This window comes from Phalangium opilio, unplaced genomic scaffold, assembly GCF_054372755.1.
Source record: "Phalangium opilio isolate 3A_F unplaced genomic scaffold, DU_Popi_V2 ptg000217l_1, whole genome shotgun sequence".
NCBI classification, from domain to species: Eukaryota; Metazoa; Arthropoda; class Arachnida; order Opiliones; family Phalangiidae; genus Phalangium; species Phalangium opilio.
Genome location: NW_028324218.1, coordinates 1,890,192 through 1,913,423, shown reverse-complemented (window position 1 = coordinate 1,913,423; position 23,232 = coordinate 1,890,192). Strand labels below are relative to the sequence as shown.

The 23,232-nt window shown below is 36.1% G+C and overlaps 1 protein-coding gene across 1 annotated transcript in view; it reads left to right on the top strand.

Annotated features, from left to right (window-relative positions):
- The window catches only part of LOC149615532 (uncharacterized), a 50,588-nt gene that overhangs the window by 25,474 nt on the left and 1,882 nt on the right, over window positions 1-23,232 (top strand). Inside the window, exons 4-5 of the mRNA XM_089857662.1 lie at window positions 10,875-11,124; window positions 22,329-22,448. Of these exons, the coding sequence (XP_089713788.1) occupies window positions 10,875-11,124; window positions 22,329-22,448 (370 nt within the window). The remainder of the gene's footprint in view (window positions 1-10,874; window positions 11,125-22,328; window positions 22,449-23,232) is intronic.

Genomic DNA, 23,232 nt, shown 5'->3' with positions numbered 1-23,232 from the left:
TCACGTGACACTTAACCCTGAGTATGTGTGTGAGTGTAGTTTTAATTGCAAGGAGTGGAAAAGGCGCCAACCAATTTGGTGCCTTAATTGTTCCCTAAGGTTCAAGGAATGCATGCCGAATGCGTTTAACTGAATTTAAGGTTTTTCCTAGGGTATGGATTGGTTACTAACGAATTTTCCTTAATTTCGCCATGACAATTTAAAATACATGTGGTCCGTGCATCCCTTATGGGGCCAAACCAAATCTTATGGGTGGACATAGAAGTATAGATGTATTAACATTTTCGGACTCGAGATTGATTGATATCCCAAGAAGTGATATCTAGTTTACTAGGGAGAAGGTATAAGATGCCTAAGTCCTGCAGTCCCCCTTTCAAAATACAAGGGGGGACCCTCCTCTCCTCAGTCGGAAAATATGACTGTAATTTTTTCTCATTCGCGTCGCGCTGACGTGCACGAGTTTTCAAGAACCAATGAGAAAATGCTGGTTGTAAAATAGAGGCGACGGGGATTAACTCCGGACACGTCTACGTTACGTTTGGACTGGAGATATAGCTGCTAGAAATGTGGATGAAAGAATTTATACCTTCTCCCTAATAAACTAGATATCACTTCTTGGTCAAACTATAATTAAATTACCCACTCTATTGCAACACCACGTAGACCTTTATTAAATGTTCAAAATAATCATGCTAGGCCTAGTTTTCTATGCAACGGTACCGTATATGAATGTTGAACACGCCAAAGGGTTATTAAGATATTAATCGAGCGTGGAAATGCGTCGAAAACCTCCCTTTTTTCTTTAAAATGCATAAATACATTATTACGAAACAACACCATAACCTATTTACTCAATTTATTTAACTTGCGAAAATATTTTATTCAAAAAGGAAATACCAGTGCCTTATTCCAAAATGAATCAAATGACGTCACGGTGGTATTTTAGTGCAATGTTGCGTAGTCAACACCATATTGTATTTTTACCGAGGGGCTGGTAACTCGGTGTAATCGGTGTACACGAATGTACCTTCGACTGTTCTAATGTGAATACGCGTAATCTTTAAAAGCCCTACCCTTAACAGTGCAAAAAATATTGCGTGTATTACGTAATCGGTGTATAGGGAATTTGACAGTGATTAGCCCCTCGGTTTTTACCTCAAAGTTTTATTATTAACAATGAAAAAAAAAATAACAGACTAAACTTTATAGAAAAACACGTCAAAATATATTATAAAAGAAATGCAGTTTTCTTTATAGAGATATATGTCTTTCCACGGCGCTAACATACTATAAATTTTCACGAACCCCGCCAACGTAAACATACGTATAAATATTAATATATAGCATGTCATTTATTATATACATAGGGGTTGTAAGAAAAATATGGCTATACATTTTATATTATCATAAATAAATAAATAAGATAAACCCTTATAAGTTATAAATGTTTTACTGATAACCCCTTTAATTATATTAAATTTAAGGCAAGAAACGATGAAAGACAATGAATGCTTTAAGGGGGTCTTACGTAAAGCACTGTTTCCAATCAATGTTCATAACTTTAACTTGTGTTAGGGGGTGCTACAGTACATGTCCCTTATGGGAGAGTCAAACAAAATCGGTGTGGTCATAGAAGTATAGATGCATCCAACTGAAATCATGTTACTACTTAGGCAAACTGTAATTACCCATGGAGCTTTTTTTTAGAATGGACATAAACACCCTGTATAACTCACAAATGACTTGCTGCGAGTTTAACTTATGAAGAGTTATCATATAGACTTATGATGTTTTTGTTTTATTATAGATTCGGAGTAAGAATTGAGAGCTCGCGCACTTTATAGGGGTCCCATAGTTTTTGGCGCCTATTTTTCCCGCCGCCAACTGTGTGATGCCCGGATCTTCTCTAACAATATATATAAATATATATCTTTGTTTGTTCCGGGGACGGGGGAGGAAGGGTCATCCGTAGGGGGTTAAAATAATAGAGGTCACCATGCAGCACCAGGAAAGAACAGAACAAAACTTCCCATAGAACTTTAATCCCCTAGTGTGTTCGTCTCGCTGGAAGGAAAAATAATGTTTATTCTTTTGGTATGGGTAAAACTTACTTGGATAAAGGTTATATAAAAACCTTTTTTAATATATTTACTATAGGGGACTTTATTATAAAGACTTGGTTGAAATGAAATAATGTGGATAGGTAGAAGAATTGACCATTGTCAAAGGGGGCGGGGTTTAGTGTCGTCTGCTTCATATTTAAGGGTTAAAAAGGGATATACAGTGGGAGAGTTATGTGGATGTAAAGAAGATAATTAAGTTACCAGTCTTGTGTGCACCTAAGTACGTTTTTAAGTCACTTCTAATGTCTTTGGACTCTAATCGGAGTGTGTTAGATTTTAATAGATTTGGTAGGTGGTTTTTAATCGACTTTGTAGACAGTTTTTTAATCGACTTTGTAGACACTTTTTAATCGACTTTGTAGACAGTTTTTAATCGACTTTGTAGACAGTTTTTAATCGACTTTATAGACAGTTTTTTAATCGACTTTGTAGACAGTTTTTAATCGACTGTGCAGACAGTTTTTAATTGACTTTGTAGATAAAAAAGACAGTTCTAATCTTGCTGCAGTCCAAGAATGGGTTTTTGAACTTCTTTAGCGAACGTCGTCAACTTTTGAAGTCGCAAACGTATAAGTTAACTAGGGCACACAATCAGGTTTCCAAACCATTGGAAGTTAAGCGATATTTCTTTCGTTCCCATTGTGGGCTGCTTCTCTTTTGAGGAAATCGGCTTCTTTGATCTTATTCGACACTTTCTGATAATACCCAGACTGCCTTTCGGTCAGTTTTTGATAATTTCATTGTACGCCTTTCCTTGCCGCAACCGATTGCGGATAATCTTTCCAGATCAGCTAACTGGAAAAGTCCTTTCTGAATTTTCTCCATCCTGGAATGCATACATCTTATTGGAATCATTGTGTGCCCTCAATGTTCGCCATTTTAAAATTCATAATACGTAATGATTAGTTTAGCTAGCTTGCTCCTCCCTTGGACAAAATCCGCCCTAGATACGCTGAGTGAAAACGGATGAAAATACCCAATGATCCCTAGTATTTGTATGAATTCCTGCCGCATCTTTTGTAGATACGTCCGAAGATCTTTGATTTCATTTAATGATATTTTTTTCGTTTTGCAATCGTTTGCTATATACTACTAAGCGCTTGCACCTTTTGTCTACGATGCAAGATTGCTTTAAATTTTAGCAAAGTTATCAATTCAATGGTCGTACTCTTTTTCAACAATGGGTCCTGGATTATAGATAAGGTTAAAGGTTATCTGTTGCCATCTTTCTTATTAGAGTCTGTTCTGGCTGGGAAAATTGCCTATTTGTAAATTAACGGCGTGTTGAAAACTTTCATGGAAAAACTTTTTTCAAAACTAATATTACTTCATATAAGTTTTTCCTTATATGTCCCTTGACACTCTTTGTAAGTTAAGTATTGGTCTATGAGCCACGTCCCATGATGTAAACCCCTTTATCATAAGTTTATAAGATATGTATGTTCCTTCCATAAGTGTGTTGAATTAATCTCTGGTAACTTAGAAACTGAAAGGCTTGTAATTTTGAAGTGAGGTGAGTGAGTGAGGTAGGTCATAGATTCGAAGAGGTAAAGCGAGGGAGGGGCCTGGTTGGTGAGTGGGGCGCTGCTGTCAAAGGGGGCTTAGTAATGCAGACTAAATAGGACCTAGATGGAATAGGTCCTACCCAGGTAGCAAATTAACGTTGATTTAAAGTAGATTTTTGGTGCCAATGTTTTGAAAACGTTTCACGTGTACTTCACACGTAAGAAAAACGTTTATTTTTGGTACATAAGTTACCTCAAGATGTTTAGGATTTTCTTAACGTCAATAACACGTTTTTACAAAGTGATAATTAAAGCGTTTATTTCAAGTCTACATGTTTCGTTTGCAACACGTGTGGGAATGGTTTTCAATTGGCCGTTAGTTTAGCGTTATTACTGTATATGATTCGGAAACGTTGTTATCACGTTCATAGAAAGTGATAACTAAAGCGTCTATTTCAGGTCTTCATGTTACGTTTGCAACACCTTTCAGAATAGTGTTCAATTGGCTGTTAGTTTAGCGTTATTACTCTATGTTTCGACAACGTTGTTATCACGTTTATAGAAAGTGATAACTAAAGCGTTTATTTCCAGTCTACATGTTTCGTTTGCAACACGTTTGGGAATGGTGTTCAATTGACCGTTAGTTTAGCGTTATTACTGTATGTTTTGGCAACGTTGTTAAAACGTTTATACAAGAGCGTTTATTTCAGGACTATATATTACGTTCGTAACACGTTTGAGAATAGTGTTAAATTGACCGTTAGTTTAGCGTTATTACTGTATGTTTTGGCAACGGTGTTAAAACGTTTATACAAGAGCGTTTATTTCAGGACTATATGTTACGTTCGTAATACGTTTGAGAATAGTGTTCAATTGACCGTTAGTTTAGCGTTATTACTGTATGTTTTGGCAACGTTGTTAAAACGTTTATACAAGAGCGTTTATTTCAGGACTATATATTACGTTCGTAACACGTTTGAGAATAGTGTTCAATTGACCGTTAGTTTAGCGTTAATACTGTATGTTTTGGCAAACGGTGTTAAAACGTTTATACAAGAGCATTTATTTCAGGACTATATGTTACGTTCGTAATACGTTTGAGAATAGTGTTCAATTGACCGTTAGTTTAGCGTTATTACTGTATATTTGGGCAACGTTGTTAAAACGATTATACAAAGTGATAACTAATACGTTTATTTTAGGTTAAAATCACGTTTCGAAATGGTGATAAGTGGACTGTTAGTTTTGCGTTTTGATTTAAGTTTCGAGAAAGTTGTAAATACATTTATACAAAAGCTTTATTTTCAAGTCTTTATAAGAAGTTTGTTCACAACACGTGTGAAAATGGTTTTAAATGGCCCTTAATTTTGCATTATTACTGTACGTTTCGGAAACGTTGATATTTCGTACATGTCTTGCGTCACAAAAAGCTATAATCAATCGTTATCACCTCTCCGAGTTTCGATGACGTCACGGAGGTATTTTACTGGACGTGTCTCTGTCCTCGCGTTCGCAGGTTAAAAATACCACATACACATCAATCAGTTCTTATTGGCTTCAAACACCACCTTGAGCTGGTCTTTCGTCTATACCGCATAGACACCAATCTGCAACATTAGCTTGTCGTTAGGGTTAAAATGTACGAGGTGAGCGTCTATGGTTACGAGAAACGTCTAGCCCCCGATGGCAGGGCTTTCGCCAAAGGTTCACGCAATTGCATTTTTTCTTATCAGCCTATCTAGGAATCAATCTTCTTATATACCCTAAATTTACAAAAATTCTTAAAAAGGTGTTCACTAGAAGTCAAACATTAAAAATAGCTATGTTTAAAATGATTTTAGGAATAAAGTTTCTTAAATCGACTTAACTATAATTAAGGTAAAATAGTGACGATTAAAATAATTTATATCATTCATATAACCCTAATTATTTAAGAAAAACCTCTTTCATCGGAAAGACATCCGTCAAATATATATAGAACGAGTAATGAAGTTGGAACTGTACGCATTTCATAGTTAATATGAAGCGAGTAATTAAGACGTTTTCCCATTGAAATACTAATCATGGGAACTCTATTCAAAGTTAGTAAGGGACTTATGACATTGTTGAGAAGTCGGTTTAGGATAGAAACGGTTGGTTTTTCATTATCAACAACAAAAGCCCTAGTAGGAATTAGAGCTTATTTAAAAAACTGTTGACATGTAATGCATAGGCCTGAGCTATAAATTTTTATAATAAGAAGTTTTCAGTTTCTACTCCTCGGTTAATACTCCCTTATTGCTTTTTTCCCTTGTATTGGCGTGAATAGAACTCTTACAAAACTGTAATTTTTTTCGTTTTTGCTAAATATAAAATGAAAATATGGTAAATGTGTTTCGGAATTACGATTCTTTTAGTACTTGTATAGCTATAAAGCTATGTTTCGTTTCAAAACTCCAAGAAAATCGTTTAATTTTAATATTTCAATAGCCTTGTTATCTTTTGATTTAGCTATACTACATTTATACATAACAACTGAAAACTAGGCTTTGTATTAGTCCTGTCATTGCTGTGATATTGGTTCGGATTGCATCTATAAATGAAAATGCCGAAGCTAATACTGGCAATGTTTCGGTTCCACTTTGAGAACACGAGTTAAGTAATTACACACTTGCTATTAACTAGTTACCCACGTTCAACTAACTTATTACACACGTTCAACTAACTTATTGCACACGTTCAATTAACTTATTATAAACGTTTAATTAAACAAATTTACACGTTCAATTAACTTATTTCACACGTTCAATTATTGTCTTTAACATTTTTAATTAACGTGTTTATCACACGTAAAATTAAACTATTTCGCACGCTCAAATATCTGATTAGACGCCTCAGTTAACGAATTTGACATTTGAAATGGCTAATTAAACGCGTTCAATTTATTTAAAACACAGGTTCAATTAACTTATTAAACACGTGTAATTTACTTATTAAACTTGTGTAATTTTCTTATTAAACACGTGTAATTTTCTTATTAAACACGTGTAATTTACTTATTAAACACGTGTAATTTACTTATTAAACACGTGTAATTTACTTATTAAAAACGTGTAATTTACTTATTAAACACGTGTAATTTACTTATTAAACACGTGTAATTTACTTATTAAACAGTGTAATTTACTTATTAAACACGTGTAATTTACTTATTAAACACGTGTAATTTACTTATTAAACACGTGTAATTTACTTAATAAACACGTTAAACCAACGTTATACACAGGTTCAACTAACATATAAAACACATTAAACAAATTTTTGTGCACGTTCGATTAAGTTGTTACACTCGTTCAATTAACTTTTGAGACACGTTAGATTAACTTATTACACACGTTCAAATAACCTGAAAAATAAACCTAATTGGAACCGTTTAACGCACGATTTATCCACGTTAACCTACTTTATAATATACGTTTTTAAAACGAGAAATAGATGAGATTTCTCATGTATTTGCGACAAAATAAACACGTGTGTAAACACCGTGTTTCAAGGTGACATGATCACCGTTTTAAAAACGTTAATACACACGTTTATTCAATGGTACGTTTAAACGTTGTGTCAACGTGAATTTGCTACCTGGGTAGCTGCAAATTTAATTAACCATCGCCGAGTGTACTTAGGACTTCAATTGACTCGCTCCCCCTCGTTCTCCTTCTCGAATTAGTTATCTCGAGCTGCTTTAAGTCTCTCAGTAGCATTACGACAAAGTATTGGTAGTGCATGTCATACTTATGGAGCGAACATATCACTTATAAACTTATGGTTATTAATGCAGGGTCATGCTTGCACCTTTTTGAAGTGCAATCACGTGCCACGGCAATATCAATTTCGTCAATCTCTCGATTGATAAAATCTGTCTTTACCAATAAAATCACACGATGCCCATAGCGAACTTTTTGCAACTAACTTTTAACTAAGTTTCGGCAAAGATATAATTTGGAAGCTGATCACGTATAGGACTATAAGAAAAGTTAGTTTTAGCTAGACGACGACTGGGGTCCACTCACTGCAAGCCGCCGTCGCTAAATATTCTTCAGGCAACTGCGCCTTTAATAAAATGACCAATCGCCAACTGCTCTTGTTACCGATCATGGGAGAAAAAAAAAGAAAGGAAAATACTGTCTAAGAATGGTATTTTTTTTTTTCATTGTACAAAATCATTTCCGAATTTCAAAAGTAATTCAAGAATATAAAACTCGATTGGAAATAGGTTGCGCTTTGTGCAATCCCCTTATAGAATAGAAAGACGATTCAATTCTATTGTTATGTCCTTTTTTAAATTGAATGAAGGACATATATACTATTCTATTCGGACATTTATTGACCGTTCCGGAAGTTATACGTCCCAAAACGGAAGTACTTTTGTGATCAGTCTTTCTTTAATACATTTGAAAAATAGAAGTACTTATTTCTTTGCTCATGCAGTTTCATAAGTTCATAAGATATGTTCCTTCCATAAGTTTGTTTTATTAATATCTGGTCATGACAAACTGAAAGGCTTGTAATTTTGAAGTGAGTGAGTCAAGGTAGGTCATAGATTCGAGGAGGTAAAGCGAGGGAGGGGCCTGGTGAGTGAGGGGGGCGCTGCTGTCAAATTTGGGCTTAGTAATGCAGACTAAATAGGACCTAGATCGAATAGGTCCTAGCTGCAAAATTAATTAATCACCACCGAGTGTACTTAGGACTTCAATTCTGCGCAGCTGTCAAAGGCTTAGTAACCCGAAGCTAAATAAAATTGCATTGCATTGCATTGCGTTTAAGTAAGCTTCAATATTAGTTTCAAAACAATAACATATACTACACAGCCCGTAATGATTTTGACCCTTGCCCTTTTTGGTGGGGGTTAAATAGTCCATCCGTTAGTCTTATATACGTTACAAAAACACACAATGGGGGGTCTAAGCCCCTAAAACCCGCGCCAACAGAGATAAGAATCCATCTTTTGTGAAAGATAAGAAACCTCTAAGCCTCGTTTCGGCCTCCTTTCTGGAATTGAGCCCAGATCTCGGGTAGGCCTATATGGTCTCTTATTTCTGCTTAAATGTCATATCAACCACAAGACAGTCTTAGCTAGAATGGACCTCCAACCAACGCACGTTTTGGTGGTGTTATCATAAGTTTATAAGTGATATGTTCGCTCCATAAGTATGATATGCACTATACCTATACGATTCGTAATGCTACTGAGAGACTTACAGCAGCTCGAGATAACTAGTTCGAGAAGGAGAACGAGGGGGAGCGAGTCAATTGAAGCCCTAAGTACACTCGGTGGTGGTTAATTAATTTTGCAGCTAGGACCTATTCCATCTAGGCACTCCTATTTAGTCTGCATTACTAAGCCCCCTTTGACAGCAGCGCCACCTCACTCACCAGGCCCCTCCCTCGCTTTACCTCCTCGAATCTATGACCTACCTCACTCACTCACTTCAAAATTACAAGCCTTTCAGTTTGTCATGACCAGATATTAATTAAACAAACTTATGGAAGGAACATATCTTATGAACTTGTATTCAATTGAATTTCAGAACCGAAACAGAGCAAGGGTCTTAACGAATTCGGTATGATTATTATGATTATAAACCAACTGCTTTAACTGTAAGCGAACAAACTTGCAAAGAATTCGGTAACTAATAATTTAGGTATCTTTTCCCCTTGGCAAAAACCAAAGTTTGTATGTTGGCTCAGGATATTCATTAATTTGCATAAAACTCGTGCCTGGAAATCATTAAAAGCGTGGAATATTCATCAAATTAATTAAGTAACGTACGCACCCTGAATATGCCTGTAATTATTGCCTTATTTTGCCTTATTTTCTTAAAGAAATTCATGCCCAATCCAAGGCTGTAAATTAATGTGGACTATTTTAACGATAAGACGTGTGTTGAAATAATTAAGGCTTTTGGTAGCGTTGGGTCTTTTGGGGGTTTTGTGTAGGAAAAGGTATGGGTCGAAATGGTCTAGGGTGAAGTATGTATCTGTTTAAGGTTATACCATGGATAAGCCTTTGAGAAACTGGACTTGGGTCCTTTAAGAGCCAAAGACTTAAAGGAACAGTTTAGGTAACGTAACATTATACCTTAATTAAAAAACTCCTTTTAATTAAATATAAAAGGAATTAAATATTAAAATTAATCCATAAAATTAATTATCTCTTATTACAATATGATAATTAGTCATGATTAAAAATTATCAAGGACTACTGTGTCGACACCCGCCATTGGTTTAGTGCATGGCGTCTGCTAGCCAGAACTCTTTACCCTTACGTGATTGGTTGAATTCTCTCACAGGTTGAGAGGCAGTCTGGGAAATAGCACACTTCCTCTGGTCCAAAACCAGTTTATTAATTGCTAGGACAAGTTTTTTAATTCAAAAAGTGGGGGTTACTGGTCCTGGGGACCAGTTTATTAATTGCAAATCTATAGGAGAACAAAGGCTGGGACCACTCTGGAGACCAGTTTATTATTTAGGACACTAGGGGGGTCACTGGTCCCAATTTCCCAGCCTGGAGAGAGGTAAGGGTAAGGTAGGTTCGGGCTAGCAGACGCCATGCACTAATCCAATGGCGGATGGCGACACAGTAGTCCTTGATAGTTTTTAATCATGACTAATTAAATGTACTAATTATAATATTTTAATAAGAGATAATTAATTTTATTGGTTAATTTTAATATTTAATATTTTAATTCTTTTTATATTTAGAAAAAGGAAGCCCTTCTTTTTATTAAGGTATAATCAGTTATGTTAGCTATACTATTCCTTTAATCTTAGAGTTGCCCACAGCTAGGGATAGGGCCGGAGCTCGAGCCAGAACCCCGAGTATTTGTTTAATGAAGGGAAAACATTCTTCTTTCGTAATTACATTAAGGAATTTTTGGAAGGAACCTTCTTTTTGACCCCGGACAGTCTAGAGACAGCTTCGTGATTAAAAGGTCTCCCGTCTAGCCTAAGGACAGGACCCTTACGAATAAGGATATAACCTCGTTATGGCCTAACTAAGAAATAAGAAAACTTTGCTCCAAATCTTTACCCTGACCCTTTGGCTACTTTAAGAGCTAGGTCAAGCCACCGTAAAAATTAAACAAGTTACAGTGGGGTTATTTGAAGAAGTAATTCTTAGGGAACGGTCCTATAAAATCCTGTATTTTATATTTAAATGGAATTAATTCGGGGTTAAAGTTCAATTTGTTTTTAATATTAATTTCAGAAAGATAACGCGCAAGCTTTGAGTCGATTGGAGATTCGAGACATCAAAACTTGTATCGTCATCGACTTTGGTGAGAACGCCACTTTTGCCAGTCAAGATTTGCCTTCACCGGTCATGGGTGGACCACTTTCTTTAGCGCCAAAAGAATGGACCAGTTCCCAATTAGGACGACAGAGAAAGCTCTTTGCTTGGGTGCGAGATTCCAGATGTTCCAATGAAGGCATGTTACTCATGAATGTGGAGAGACATTGTAAGTACCTTAAGTTCTAATTACTTAAACAAAACTGTGTCGAATCAAGCCATGTCCTCTATGCTGCATGGTACATGTGTCAAGGATAGGGGGTAGTATATGGTTCTGGGAACCCCAATTCAAACTGTCCATAACATTTGATAGTAACAGCTATCCATGTACTAAGACAATTCTGTTTGATTATAAGCCTCAAGTAAAGTCAATTGTCAAAGGAATTGAGAGTATTAACCAAGAAAGCAGCATGCAGACAACTCGACTGTTTTTTTATTGGGGAGGGGGCAAAGGAGGGGGGTTTAAACGTAATGTCGCGAATTAGTAAGGGTTGCCATCGCTTCTCTGCTATCCTTGATCTTATTTAGTTGGCGACGAATGATTCTGGCTTGTTCTCTATCAGATTCTCTCATAGACAATCCCCTTCCTCCGGAATTTAGGGTTCGTAACACTTAAGATACATCCGAAATAGCAACTTAAAAAAACTAACAGCTCCTGATTAAGATCTTTAAAACACTCTTAACAAGGGAAGTGTCTTTAATAATACCTCGAGATTTTTAGTGAACTCTCCAGTAAAGTTTGTAGTATAACTGCAACGAAGAATTCATACAGCTATAATAAGAATAATTGTGCCAGTGTTAATGATTAGTCTAGGCTCCTCCCATAAATACGCCTAGATACCTTGATTGAAAATGCCTGGCTACGCGATTATTACTAGTAGTTGTATGAATTCCAGGCTTAAGTCATCATATGTAAGTTTTAGGTATTTTTTTGCCCGGGCTCTCTAGCCTCTCTTAGGTAAGGTTAGATATGACGTGGTTTTTCAAAGTTTTTCTTCTTATATATTTTTTTGGCGTCTTTTATGAAACCAGGGGTCGCTGTTGGGTTGGTTTGGTATATAGCAAGGGTAACACGAGTGATAATTAAGCATTATGAAGGCTGGCTGACTGTATGATGGTTTAAATTTAGCCTGAAGATACCTCAGCTACTTTTTCTACCATCCAACTTTTAATAATTGTCATTGAGAAATTCCTTAACGCTTCCCATAATGTATAGTTTCACTGGGTTCCTTTTTTCTTTTGGAACTAACAACTGTTCATTCCTTTTATCATAAGTAACATGAATGAACAGTAAGTATGACCAAGAAGTGATATCTATAGTTTATTAGGGAGAAGGTATAAATTCGCGCCACATTTCCAGCAGCTTTATCTCCAGTCCAAACGTAGACGTGTCCGGAGTTAATCCCCGCCCCGCCTCTAAATTACAACCCCCAGCATCTCATTGGCTCTTGAAAACTCGTGCACGTCAGCTCGACGCGAATGAGAAAAAATTACAGTCATATTTTCCGACTGAGGAGAGCACACGAAATAGCCCGGGCACCTCCTTTTACGTCCCCCCCTTGTATTTTGAAAGGGGGACTGCAGGATTATGGCCCGCGCGAATACTTGGGAATCTTATACCTTCTCTCTCTAATAAACTAGATATCACTTCTTGGTTATTATTATTATTATTGTATTATCACGATATCGTGGCATCGTATAGCTAAGCCACTCTGTTTAAAGTTAAAGTTTAAAAAATATTCTTTGGTTACGGTTAGGTGGATTACAGTGAATCATCGCGCAGTGTTTATTTCTGGGGTTCTTCTAAGATCTTTTTCTTGGTCTTTTTTAATTTCTTGGCACTTTTACGATATGCTTCGGTAAGAAAACCTTTGCGTAACAGTTTGCGCACTTCAGGGGGACCTTCAAAATTATTAAAAAGTGTTGCCAGACCTTTAGAAACCCCCTGGGAAATTCAGGGAAAAAACAGGGAAATTAATTTGAAAATAAACCTTGAAGAAATAAATAACATTCATATCATTAGCTAAAAATGTTTTTATTATTTCTTTATTTTCGGAATCACGTGAGCATAAGTTTATAAGTGATATGTTCGCTTCATAAGTATGAAATGCACTACCTATACTATTCGTAATGCTACTGAGAGACTTAATTACAGCTCGAGAGAGATAACTAGTGGTGGTTAATTAATTTTGCAGCTAGGACTTATTTCCATCTAGGCACTCCTATTTTGTCTGCATTACTAAGCCCCCTTTGACAGCAGCGCCCCACCAGGCCTCCCTCGCTTTACCTCCTCGAATCTATGACCTACCTCACTCACTCACTCACTTCAAAATTACAAGCCTTTCAGTTTGTCATGACCAGATATTAATTAAACAAACTTATGGAAGCAACATAACATATCTTATGAACTTATGTATTCCTGTAGTTTAATTTTAGTTTTGTTTATAATTTAAAGTCATTAATGACGTAAGAAATATTAATTTTGAGGGAAGCAAATTGGACAAAATTTTCTCCGCGGCACGTAAAGGTTCAACGTTATTTAGTTGCCAAGAAAGTTTTAACGACCGCGTAAGATGTTGAGTTTTTCTTCCTTTTTTTCTGCCTTTAAACCTTCTTTTGGGTTCTCATCAGAGATCTTCATTTCACGGACTAGGAGCTTTGAAACGTTAACAGCGATTTACACAAGGCATTAGCAAATAGAAAGTTGGGCCTCGCTTGGTTTTTTTCGTTACGTGTATAAACTTCTCCGAATCCTAAACTTTGGGAGCTAAAGTTGTTGGCTCAAACTTAGGATTAATGATTTCTTTCGTAAGGTTATCATCATCTCAGTTTAATAAGGAGGCATTGGGCACGATTGCATATTTTCACTTTGGACTGTTGTGACTTTGGTTATATAAGAGATACGGGGATGTCCTTTGAGTATGTTATAGCCCTATTTCCTAGCTTTAAAACGATACTAAATATTTGGGGGTTACAATAATCAGGGCCCGAGTAATTAAGCAAAATGTTAATTAACGTGCTCTTCATATCGTTAACATGGACTTATTTACATGACACATTTTAACTCTGGTTCTATTAGAGATACGGGGAAGTCCTTTGAGTATGTTATAGCCCCAATCCTTAGCTTTCCAATGATACCTAATACTTGGGGTTACAACAATTAGGGCCCGAGTAATTAAGCAAATAAACAAGACATATTGTTGAGTCTCTGACTTATTAAAATACGCTTATGGTCCTCCTGGAAAATATATATTTAAATAATTTAAAACAAGATCTTTTAAAATGATTTTCTTGTAAAGCGAATTTTCTAAAACTTTTGAAACTTTGAAAATTTTCAATTTCGAGTTGTACTTGCATTTTCCCTCTCTCTGTTAAGGACCATTGAAGCCTTTGCAAACTTCTTATCGCAAGAAAAGCATTAAAGATTTATAATAATCATCATCATATCCCATTCGAAATCGTATCACATCTCACATTTAATGAAAACGAGGCCGTGTTATACCAACCGGAACCGGAAATGAATTCATTTCCGACTATGAACATGATGTATCCATGACAACCATTGAAAATCATAACAGTTAACCCTAAATGCTCTATTTTATCAAGGATTTCTATTCCTTGTTGAGAATGATTGGGCTTAGGTTTGGACATTTTAGAAGTGCAAAGAGAACCGTGGCGCCAATTTAATATTAATTCCGCTATTTTTATGGTGTTAATATTCATGCCGTAGCTCTAGCTATTTTCATTAAAATTGGTTAGTTATTCTAGACCATGATTTCCTGTCTGTATTGCATGGGTTTTAGGATTAAACCAGGGATACATACAGATACTAGGAATTATTGTGTCCCATGTTTATGGGCTGGGCTTGAGAAATTACTATCCACGTCACGCCTCATAATTCTGATGGCGTCTTTCCTATATGTGCGATTTCATTGGTTGATTGGTAGCAACAGGCGCAGATCGATTTTCGTTCATATATATTGATTAGTCTAGCTAGCTCCTCCCACAAATCCGCCCTAGATACATTGAGTGAAAATGCGGGTACACAACTATTCCTAGTAGATGTATGTATTCCTCTCTTGACACGTTTATTTCTTAGAAAACATATAATTAAGGTTTAAACAAACCCCGCCCTGTTTTCCAAATTAACTAACTAGAAATTTCTATACATTTCACCTACCCTTTAAATCGGTTTATTCATCCCAAACAATTAATTTTTCAATTTCAAACTACAATACAGTTAATGTTATATTTCCTTATTTGAAAATAACCCGTGGTTTAACTTCGCACACGCTGTAAATTCAACTTAAAAAAATATATATATAAATGTTCTATCTCTGTACTAAAAACAATGGGAGTTTAGGCTTAGTTTATAAAAAAATAGGGTTAAGGTACTTGACAGGGTAGCTGATATCGGCATTTACCGTTCCTTACGTCTCCTGGCTTTGAATATAAGGCTTTAGAAGTAGCGTTTTAAAAGGCGGTGAAATAGACAAGTTACAATGTAGGCCATGTATAACTTTATTTGGCTGGAATTTCTCTACTGTACACTATCTCCTTCCGATTCTTGAACCAAAAGAAAAAATATATTTAAAAAATACCTTTAGATTCTTGAAGTAATTAAAACAAGGGTTGTAATTTTAAAGTCATGGGAACTCATGGAAAAGTCTGGATATTTGAAGAATCGTGCCTTGGAGACGTCGAGAAGTTTCTGATTAATAGTCCATGAAACATTTTTACACGTTAAAATAATTAAACCAGGGTTTATTGTTTTAAGTCATGGAAACTCCTGGAAAAGTCGATAATCAATTGATCAATAGTCCATGAAAATGGGAACTCGTGGAGAAGTCGGGAAGGTTTGATGAATAGTCCATGAAACGTTTTTACACATTCAAATAATTAAACCAATTACTGTAAGGCCTAGAAACACCGGGACAAGTGAGGATATTTGATGAATTGTTCATGGAAACTCCTGGAATAGTCAGGAAATTGGAAGAATATTCTATGAATAAAGATATTTAGGAAAGGGTTACCTTATCCTATGTGAAGTCATCGAAAACCCAGGAGATTTTTTTAGAGATGTAAGTTTTGCCCATGGAAACTCATGGAAAAAATAGAAAACTAATAGAAAACACTTTGAAATCGTTAAATTTAAATTCGAGTTTGTGACTATGCAGAATGTACGAAGGGTTAGGAAATATAACTCACGGAAACTCATGGAAAATCAGGAAATTTAAAAGAACCTCCCTCCTTATTTAATTACACCAAGATTTAAGTCACTCTGTACTGTACCAAAGCTAATGCTCTTCATCGTTTGTTTTCTCTATTACAAGGAACTAAAAAAATCGTTGGAATTTCCTGGGGTATTTTCCTTCCCCCCCCTCCGCCCCTTCCCTTTCTGTTTGAGTTCATCTCACTTTGATCAAGATCGATTGAACGAGATATCTCTTCTTGTTGTATAGTGCAGGAGAATTTATTAGCAAAAGCGCAAAAAGAGGTTACTACCAATGTGCCTGCATGCCAAGGCCCGTTTTTCTTAAGCCTTGGCTAACATTTTTTTAAAAGAAGTCAAGTCTCTGGAAAAATTTCAATCCGGATGTTTTGGCTGGATAACTTTGTAAACTCATTAATATTAGTTAAAATACTTTAACGCATCGTTAATTAATTTAATTATTACTCCTTAAACCCCTTGTGGTTTTGGGTTAATTTGTTTTTAAAAAATTGTTACGAGGGTTTTTTTTATTTTGTTTTGGGTTTTAGTCTTATGGGGATTGTAAGGTACGTGTTGTTTAATTACTTTTACTGTTAATTAGTGAGATGAGGTTGTATCAATTTTTTAACTCTAATTTTAAAAACAAGGGTTTTGTATGTAATGTTATTATTTAATTGGGGAAAGATTTAGTTCATCAATGACCATATATTATTTCTGCTTTTTTAGTCCCCTTTATAATTAAAGTCCATGTAGGCCTACACAATAAAACCCTAAAATCACGTGCAATTGCAACTATGCTAGACTAGGCCTTGGCTGCAAAGTTTGTTTTGGATTCGGGCCTTTTTCCAGCGTTGGTTGTCAGATTCAGTGAAGCAAGGCGAATGGTCCCAGAATTCCCAGGGCTTTTTAGATAATTCAAACAAGCCCCTCCCCCCCCCTCAGGCAGCAAATCAAATTACGAATCTAGGGATGGGGGGGGGGGTTGAACAAAGTAAAGTACAGAAAGCTTTTTACTGATATTATGTGCTTTTTATACTTCTTTACTTTATCTATGATGCATTGTAATATTTGATTGCCTTTTACGTAATTTCGTGATATAATTGCCTTAATTCATAAAGACATAAAGAGAGTAATTGAATTAACTGCGCATTAATCATGATCAGGAATGCATACAGATACTAGGAATACTTGTGCTCTGTGATGTCGAGTTTTGCGTAATGATTAGTCTAGCTAGCTCCTCCCACAAAACCCGCCTAGATGCATTGATCGAAAATGGGGCTACGCAATAATTCCTGTTAACTGTATGTATTCCTAATGTTATATATACGGGGAAGGCTATATTTCCCAAGGCAATTTCAACCAAATCAAATAAATCTTTCAAGGTTGAAATGCATTTAATTTAACTTGATTTAAATATACTCAAACTTTCCTGGAAGTTAAAATATCCGTTTCAAAATTAAATTATCTGAAATTCAACGCAACGTACTTAAGCCTTGCTCAGACGTAACTTCAATACCTGGGCGATAAAAAAACGAACCTGAAATTCCATGAAAAATCCATGGAATCCGAAAATCCCTTGAAATAAAGAGAAAAAATAAAAATAAACCCGAGCTGAGATGGGATGGGGAAAAATAGATCAAAACCACTTCTTTAGTCGACTGAAAGAATATCGCCTACCTACCTCATTTCCCATTGTCAAGGTTGCCATGGCAACGATTTTAGCGATGCTCAGCATCTCCTTTGTCAAATACCTGCTCCTAATCACGTGGGGCTTAGCACGTGCAAACTAACTTCCCGGGCGTTTTGTTAGAAGAACTGAAGAAGTCTTTGTTCGAATTGAAGGAAGACAGACAGACAGACATCGAATTTAAAAATCGAACCTAACAAGGCCTAACTTTTTGTGTGTATTTTCTAAACCGATTTAATTCCTGATAGGAAAACCTTTTTATGTTTACTGCTTTTAAGCCTAACCGACCTGATTTTTATTAGACTATTTTCAGCAGTGCGCAGGTGCAAGAGGGTTTTTTCTTTTTAATTTAATTTTGAAAGAACAAATCCCCAATGAGAATTGAAAACAAAACTAGGTCTGCTTTAGTCTCTTTGCACAAAAACGGATATGGTTTTTTGTCATTGGTTTAAGCCTTTTTACTGGTGCCAAGTGATGTTGTCTTAAAAAAATAAGAGAAAAACGAAGATAGGATGAGATAGGAAATCCCAGATCATTACGTACGCGGTTCTATATCTATTGATTTCTTTAATAACATGAATTTAGTTTGATTTTTCCTATGAATATTGAGTAGTGATTATTTTACTTGCAAAGTCCTTACTTGACTTTGCTGTTAATCAATGCCAAACCTAAACCGCTTTACGTAGAGGGTTTAAAATTTGCAGGGACGTTCCTCTTAAGTTGTAGACACGCCCTTGTGAATATTTTTTCAATCCGCCGCCATCTTTCAAAATGGCCACCCATCCAGAAATGTAATGAAAATAACTAAAATTTTATAATTTTGTTTTATTCTTTAAAATATTCAAGTGATAAATGAAATGCATTCTTGTCAATACCTTAGGGACTTTAAAACCAGGCCTCGCACCGGTTATGGGAAAACCGTAAGCCAGGGAAAATTTTCCAATTTGGAAAATTAAAATTATACGCTACACGTTTTCAAAGTACTTTCTGCTGGTGGGGTTTGAAGTAATTTTTAAATTGCGTGCTTCAATGGATTAACATAAAAACACGATTAATTTTAGACGATGCACAAACTTCTGCTCCCCCCCACCCTATCTCTCAAAAACCTCTTTGGTGACCTTTATTGACCCCCCAAAAAATTGGAGTTAAAACCAACTACAAACTCAATGCAAATAAACCAACCTATTTATTTTGATGGGAGTTTTTAAATTAAAAACTTTAATAATTTATTATTAAATTGGAAATTTTACCTATTTTAACCCCAAAAATAGACCTTTTTAATACATAATTACAATTTTTATTGTGCTAAGGGGTAGATTGAATACAGGGGCAAACTATAGCATCGGTTTTCCATAGAACGCCTGCAGAAATGTTTTACCTGCCTTGCACCAAAGCTCAAGAGCGAAGCTTTCTTACAGGGGCAAACTCTATTATGGGTTTTCCATATGAATGAATGAATGAATATTTTATTGACCTTTTTGAATAAACAATCCCTTTTAAATCAGGGAGGAACACTCATGGTGTTCACAGGTCCGGAACAATAGTAGAAAAAAAAACAATAAAATACAATACAGGAATCAATATAATAATTACAGCTAAACAAATGACTATGTACATCTAAGAGGTGCAGAACAGGCTAAGGTTGGCAATGTTGGCGCAAATTGGCCCATTTTTGGAGAAGCCCTTTTGTCGCCCCTACCAATTCTACGTTTTGCCCCTCGCCAAGCGCCAGGGTATCCTCGATCGCGGGCAACCCAAAGGTCCTAAACGGCGCCCTCGCCAACTCCAGGGCTGGACATTCCAAAATAACATGAGGTATGTCCTCTTTGACCGCGCCACAGAGAGGGCAACTAATTACCCCGTTCCCAAAAATGTGGGACAAGCGTTCGTTTGTTGGCAACGCCCCTGTCCTAGCTAGGAAGAAATACCCACTCGCGAGTGAATTGTCGTAGAACGACTCCAGGCCCGGGTTTTCCTTCAAGGCGTAGAGAGTCAAGCTCGGATGGCGAGCTAGCTCCAACCGCCATCGTGACTGGGAAGTAGTTGATACCGCTCTATCTATTTCCAGATACCATTCATGCAAAGATGTAATAGAGCTGCGCGATAAGCCGGCGCCATAACGTTCGTGGAGGTTTTCTAATCTCTTTAGCCACGTAGTCTTACGGCTCATTGTGCGAACATAACGATACACCCAATGCGCTACGCGAGTCTCCGCCATAAACCACAACCTCCCGAGATACCGCAGCTTACTCTTGGCCTCCCTCTCCTCAAACTCGGACCACGCCATTTCACCCTTGACGGCTGCATAGGCCGTCATGAAATTTTTGAACCCCTGTAGAAATGTTGTTTCTGCTGCACATCAAAGCTGAAGGGAGAAGCTTTCTTATAGGGGCATATTAAAAAAGATCTTAAATGGTTCAAGGCTTTTGATTAATTATATCTCAATATCATGATGATCTTAACGTCCATTAAACACGTCACACATGACGTGACACGCGTCAAAAGAAAGGGGAGGAGTCAAGGAAATAGGGGTGTGATGATAAAATAGAATAATAGGGTAATAAATCAAACTTGATGCCAAAACTATCCGAGTTAAGTCAAGTAATGAAGGAATGTTATGGTTGGTGTTATATCCGTTATACTACAACACTTTGTTATTATTAACTGTGTTAACTCGAAATTCCTTCCTTTTTTTCTCTCTGTTCTAAAGACTCAAGTGGAAAAAGTGTTCTTTCCTTGGGCCTTCATTAAAGTATGGTTGGGCCTTGGCTAATCGTTAGGCTTAACTAAAAACGATTTTGAATAGCGCGTTAAGCTTATTTTCGAAGGCATTAAGCCTTGGTTTAAGGTTCTTAAGTATCATGGGAAGGCGATTTGAAGTAAATAATGTGTCAAATATTTTTAAAGATCATTAGTCTTAATCCTTAAGCCTTGGACTAAATAAAATTAAGCTTGAATAATGAATGGCTGCGTTTTATTTATTTATAAATATGGCATGATGAAAATGTATTTTATTTAATATAAGTTTTAATGGATGGTTTAGCTAGAGGGTGTAGTAGTATTATTTTTCTATGATAGTAGTTTTCCCCCTACTATTTGAAGTGTCAAAATAATAATGGGTGGTTTAGCTAGATCATTGTAGTAGTATTGCCCTTCTGTAATAGTAGTTTTTCTCCTACTATTTAGAATGTAGAGCCCAGTTGTTTAGAAAAATCGTGAACCGCACTCAACCTATTTAAATTCTCCATACTTTATCACTTTCTTGTATTTTATATTTGCTAATATGTAGTAGGAAAACCACTATGCTGTAGGAAAACTACTATAATGTAGTAGAAAATTACTGTAATATAGTAGGGAAATTACTGTAATATAGTAGAAAAAATTACTGTTATAGTAGAAAAAACTACTATAACATAGTAGAAAAACTACTATAACATGGTAGAAAACTACTATAACATAGTAGAAAAACTACTATAACATTGTAGAAACACTACTGTAACATAGTAGGAAAGCTACTATAATAATAAAACTAACACTTCATTTCGTGTTCTTCTACGTAAGGGCAGTACTATTCTGGCCTTTTTTAGTAATGATGAGGGCTTTATGTGTTAGATCCCTGACAGAAATGGGGCCATGGCAGTTTTTTTTTATTCTCTATCTATACTTAGCTCCTTAGTGGGCGCGTACTGTGTGCCCATCCATAGTCAGCTGTTCTATTCGATAAATAAGTTATGGTAAGCTCTTTAATACAATATCGATTTTGTTGCGGTGGGGGACACCCTTATTTCCTGTACAGGGTGTGTGTGTTCATTCATTCCAAAAAGGGCAATGTAATTATAGAACTGAAGTACCTGGGAAATCAATCAATCTCGAGTCGAAAATGACCACTCGATTTTGCCCACCCTAACACCTTTTTTTAGATCTATCTGTGCTATGCTCTGAAATGACTTCTGTAGATAAAACCATAAGTTCATAAGATATGTTCCTTCCATAAGTGTGTTTAATTAATCTCTGGTCATGACAAACTGAAAGGCTTGTAATTTTGAAGTGAGTGAGTGAGGTAGGTCATAGATTCGAGGAGGTAAAGCGAGGGAGGGGCCTGCTGGTTGGTGAGTGGGGTGCTGCTGTCAAAGTGGCCTTAGTAATGCAGACTAAATAGGAGTGCCTAGATGGAATAGGTCCTAGCTGCAAAATTAATTAACCACGTGCACCGAGTGTACTTAGGACTTCAATTGACTCGCTCCCCCTCGTTCTCCTTCTCGAACTAGTTATCTCGAGCTGCTTTAAGTCTCTCAGCAGCCTTACGAATAGTATAGGTAGTGCATATCATACTTATGGAGCGAACATATCACTTATAAACTTTTGATAAAACGGAGCTGAATATTGTTGATTTTAATTTTTTTTTATTAAAATTGCAGGTTTTTTGTTGTTGAAATAATATAGTAAATTGTTATTTATTTATTTATTTTTTTAGGCCAATTCCCTTTTGTGTCGTATCTGGTATTAAATACAGGTCAGGGTGACCCCAGGCGTGTCATCAACCAATTGGAGAGCGAAGTAAATAATGGTCAAACGCACGAAGATCATCATATAGGTCAGTGGTCTTTATTTTTCAATAGAGTATTTCAATTTTAATATCGAGCCATTTTAGCGAGTACCTTTAACGGTATAAAATATGCACGTGTTTCTAACTTAGTCTTTTGAAGTTGACAATTCACCATATAACCCTAAAAATCAGGCAGATTCTGGTCCCCCCCCCTCTCTCTAGTTTTCTCTTCAAGATTCAATCTCGCTGATATTTGCAAAGTTTTCTATCTTAAGAATTTCGTGGCGTTGCTATGGAGATTTGGAGGGAGTTTTCAGGGTTGAAATAGTACCTGGAAATTCAAGGGATTGTCAGGGATTTTAAAAAATGGTTCTCAGGGAAATGTTTATTTTTTTTTTAATAAAATTGTAATATTAAAAAGTTGGGAATTTCACATTGGTTTCGGGTAAGTTTTCTATGATATGCATTAGTCATTTTCAAGGATCAGGGAAAATGGCATTAAACCTTCAGGGAAAACCTGGAATAGTCAGGGAATTTTGTAACATTTTAAAGAAAACCTTGTCGCAACCCTGAGTCCAATTTTAGTGTACGTTGTCGTTAGGATACCAGCATTAGTACACTCTTTCTTTTTGGCAGCTGGTGTAAGGTTTCAGCTATAAGGTAGACGTTAACCTGGAAAAACTTGAAATTTATATAGGTACCTGGGGACAGCCAGGACTATTTTTTAACGTCTCTGATGTCTCTCTCTGTCTCTATGTCTTGGGAAAAATATATATGAATACTGCTTACACAACTTTAAAGGAAAGGTGAAAATATAGGACTAGTGGTTTAC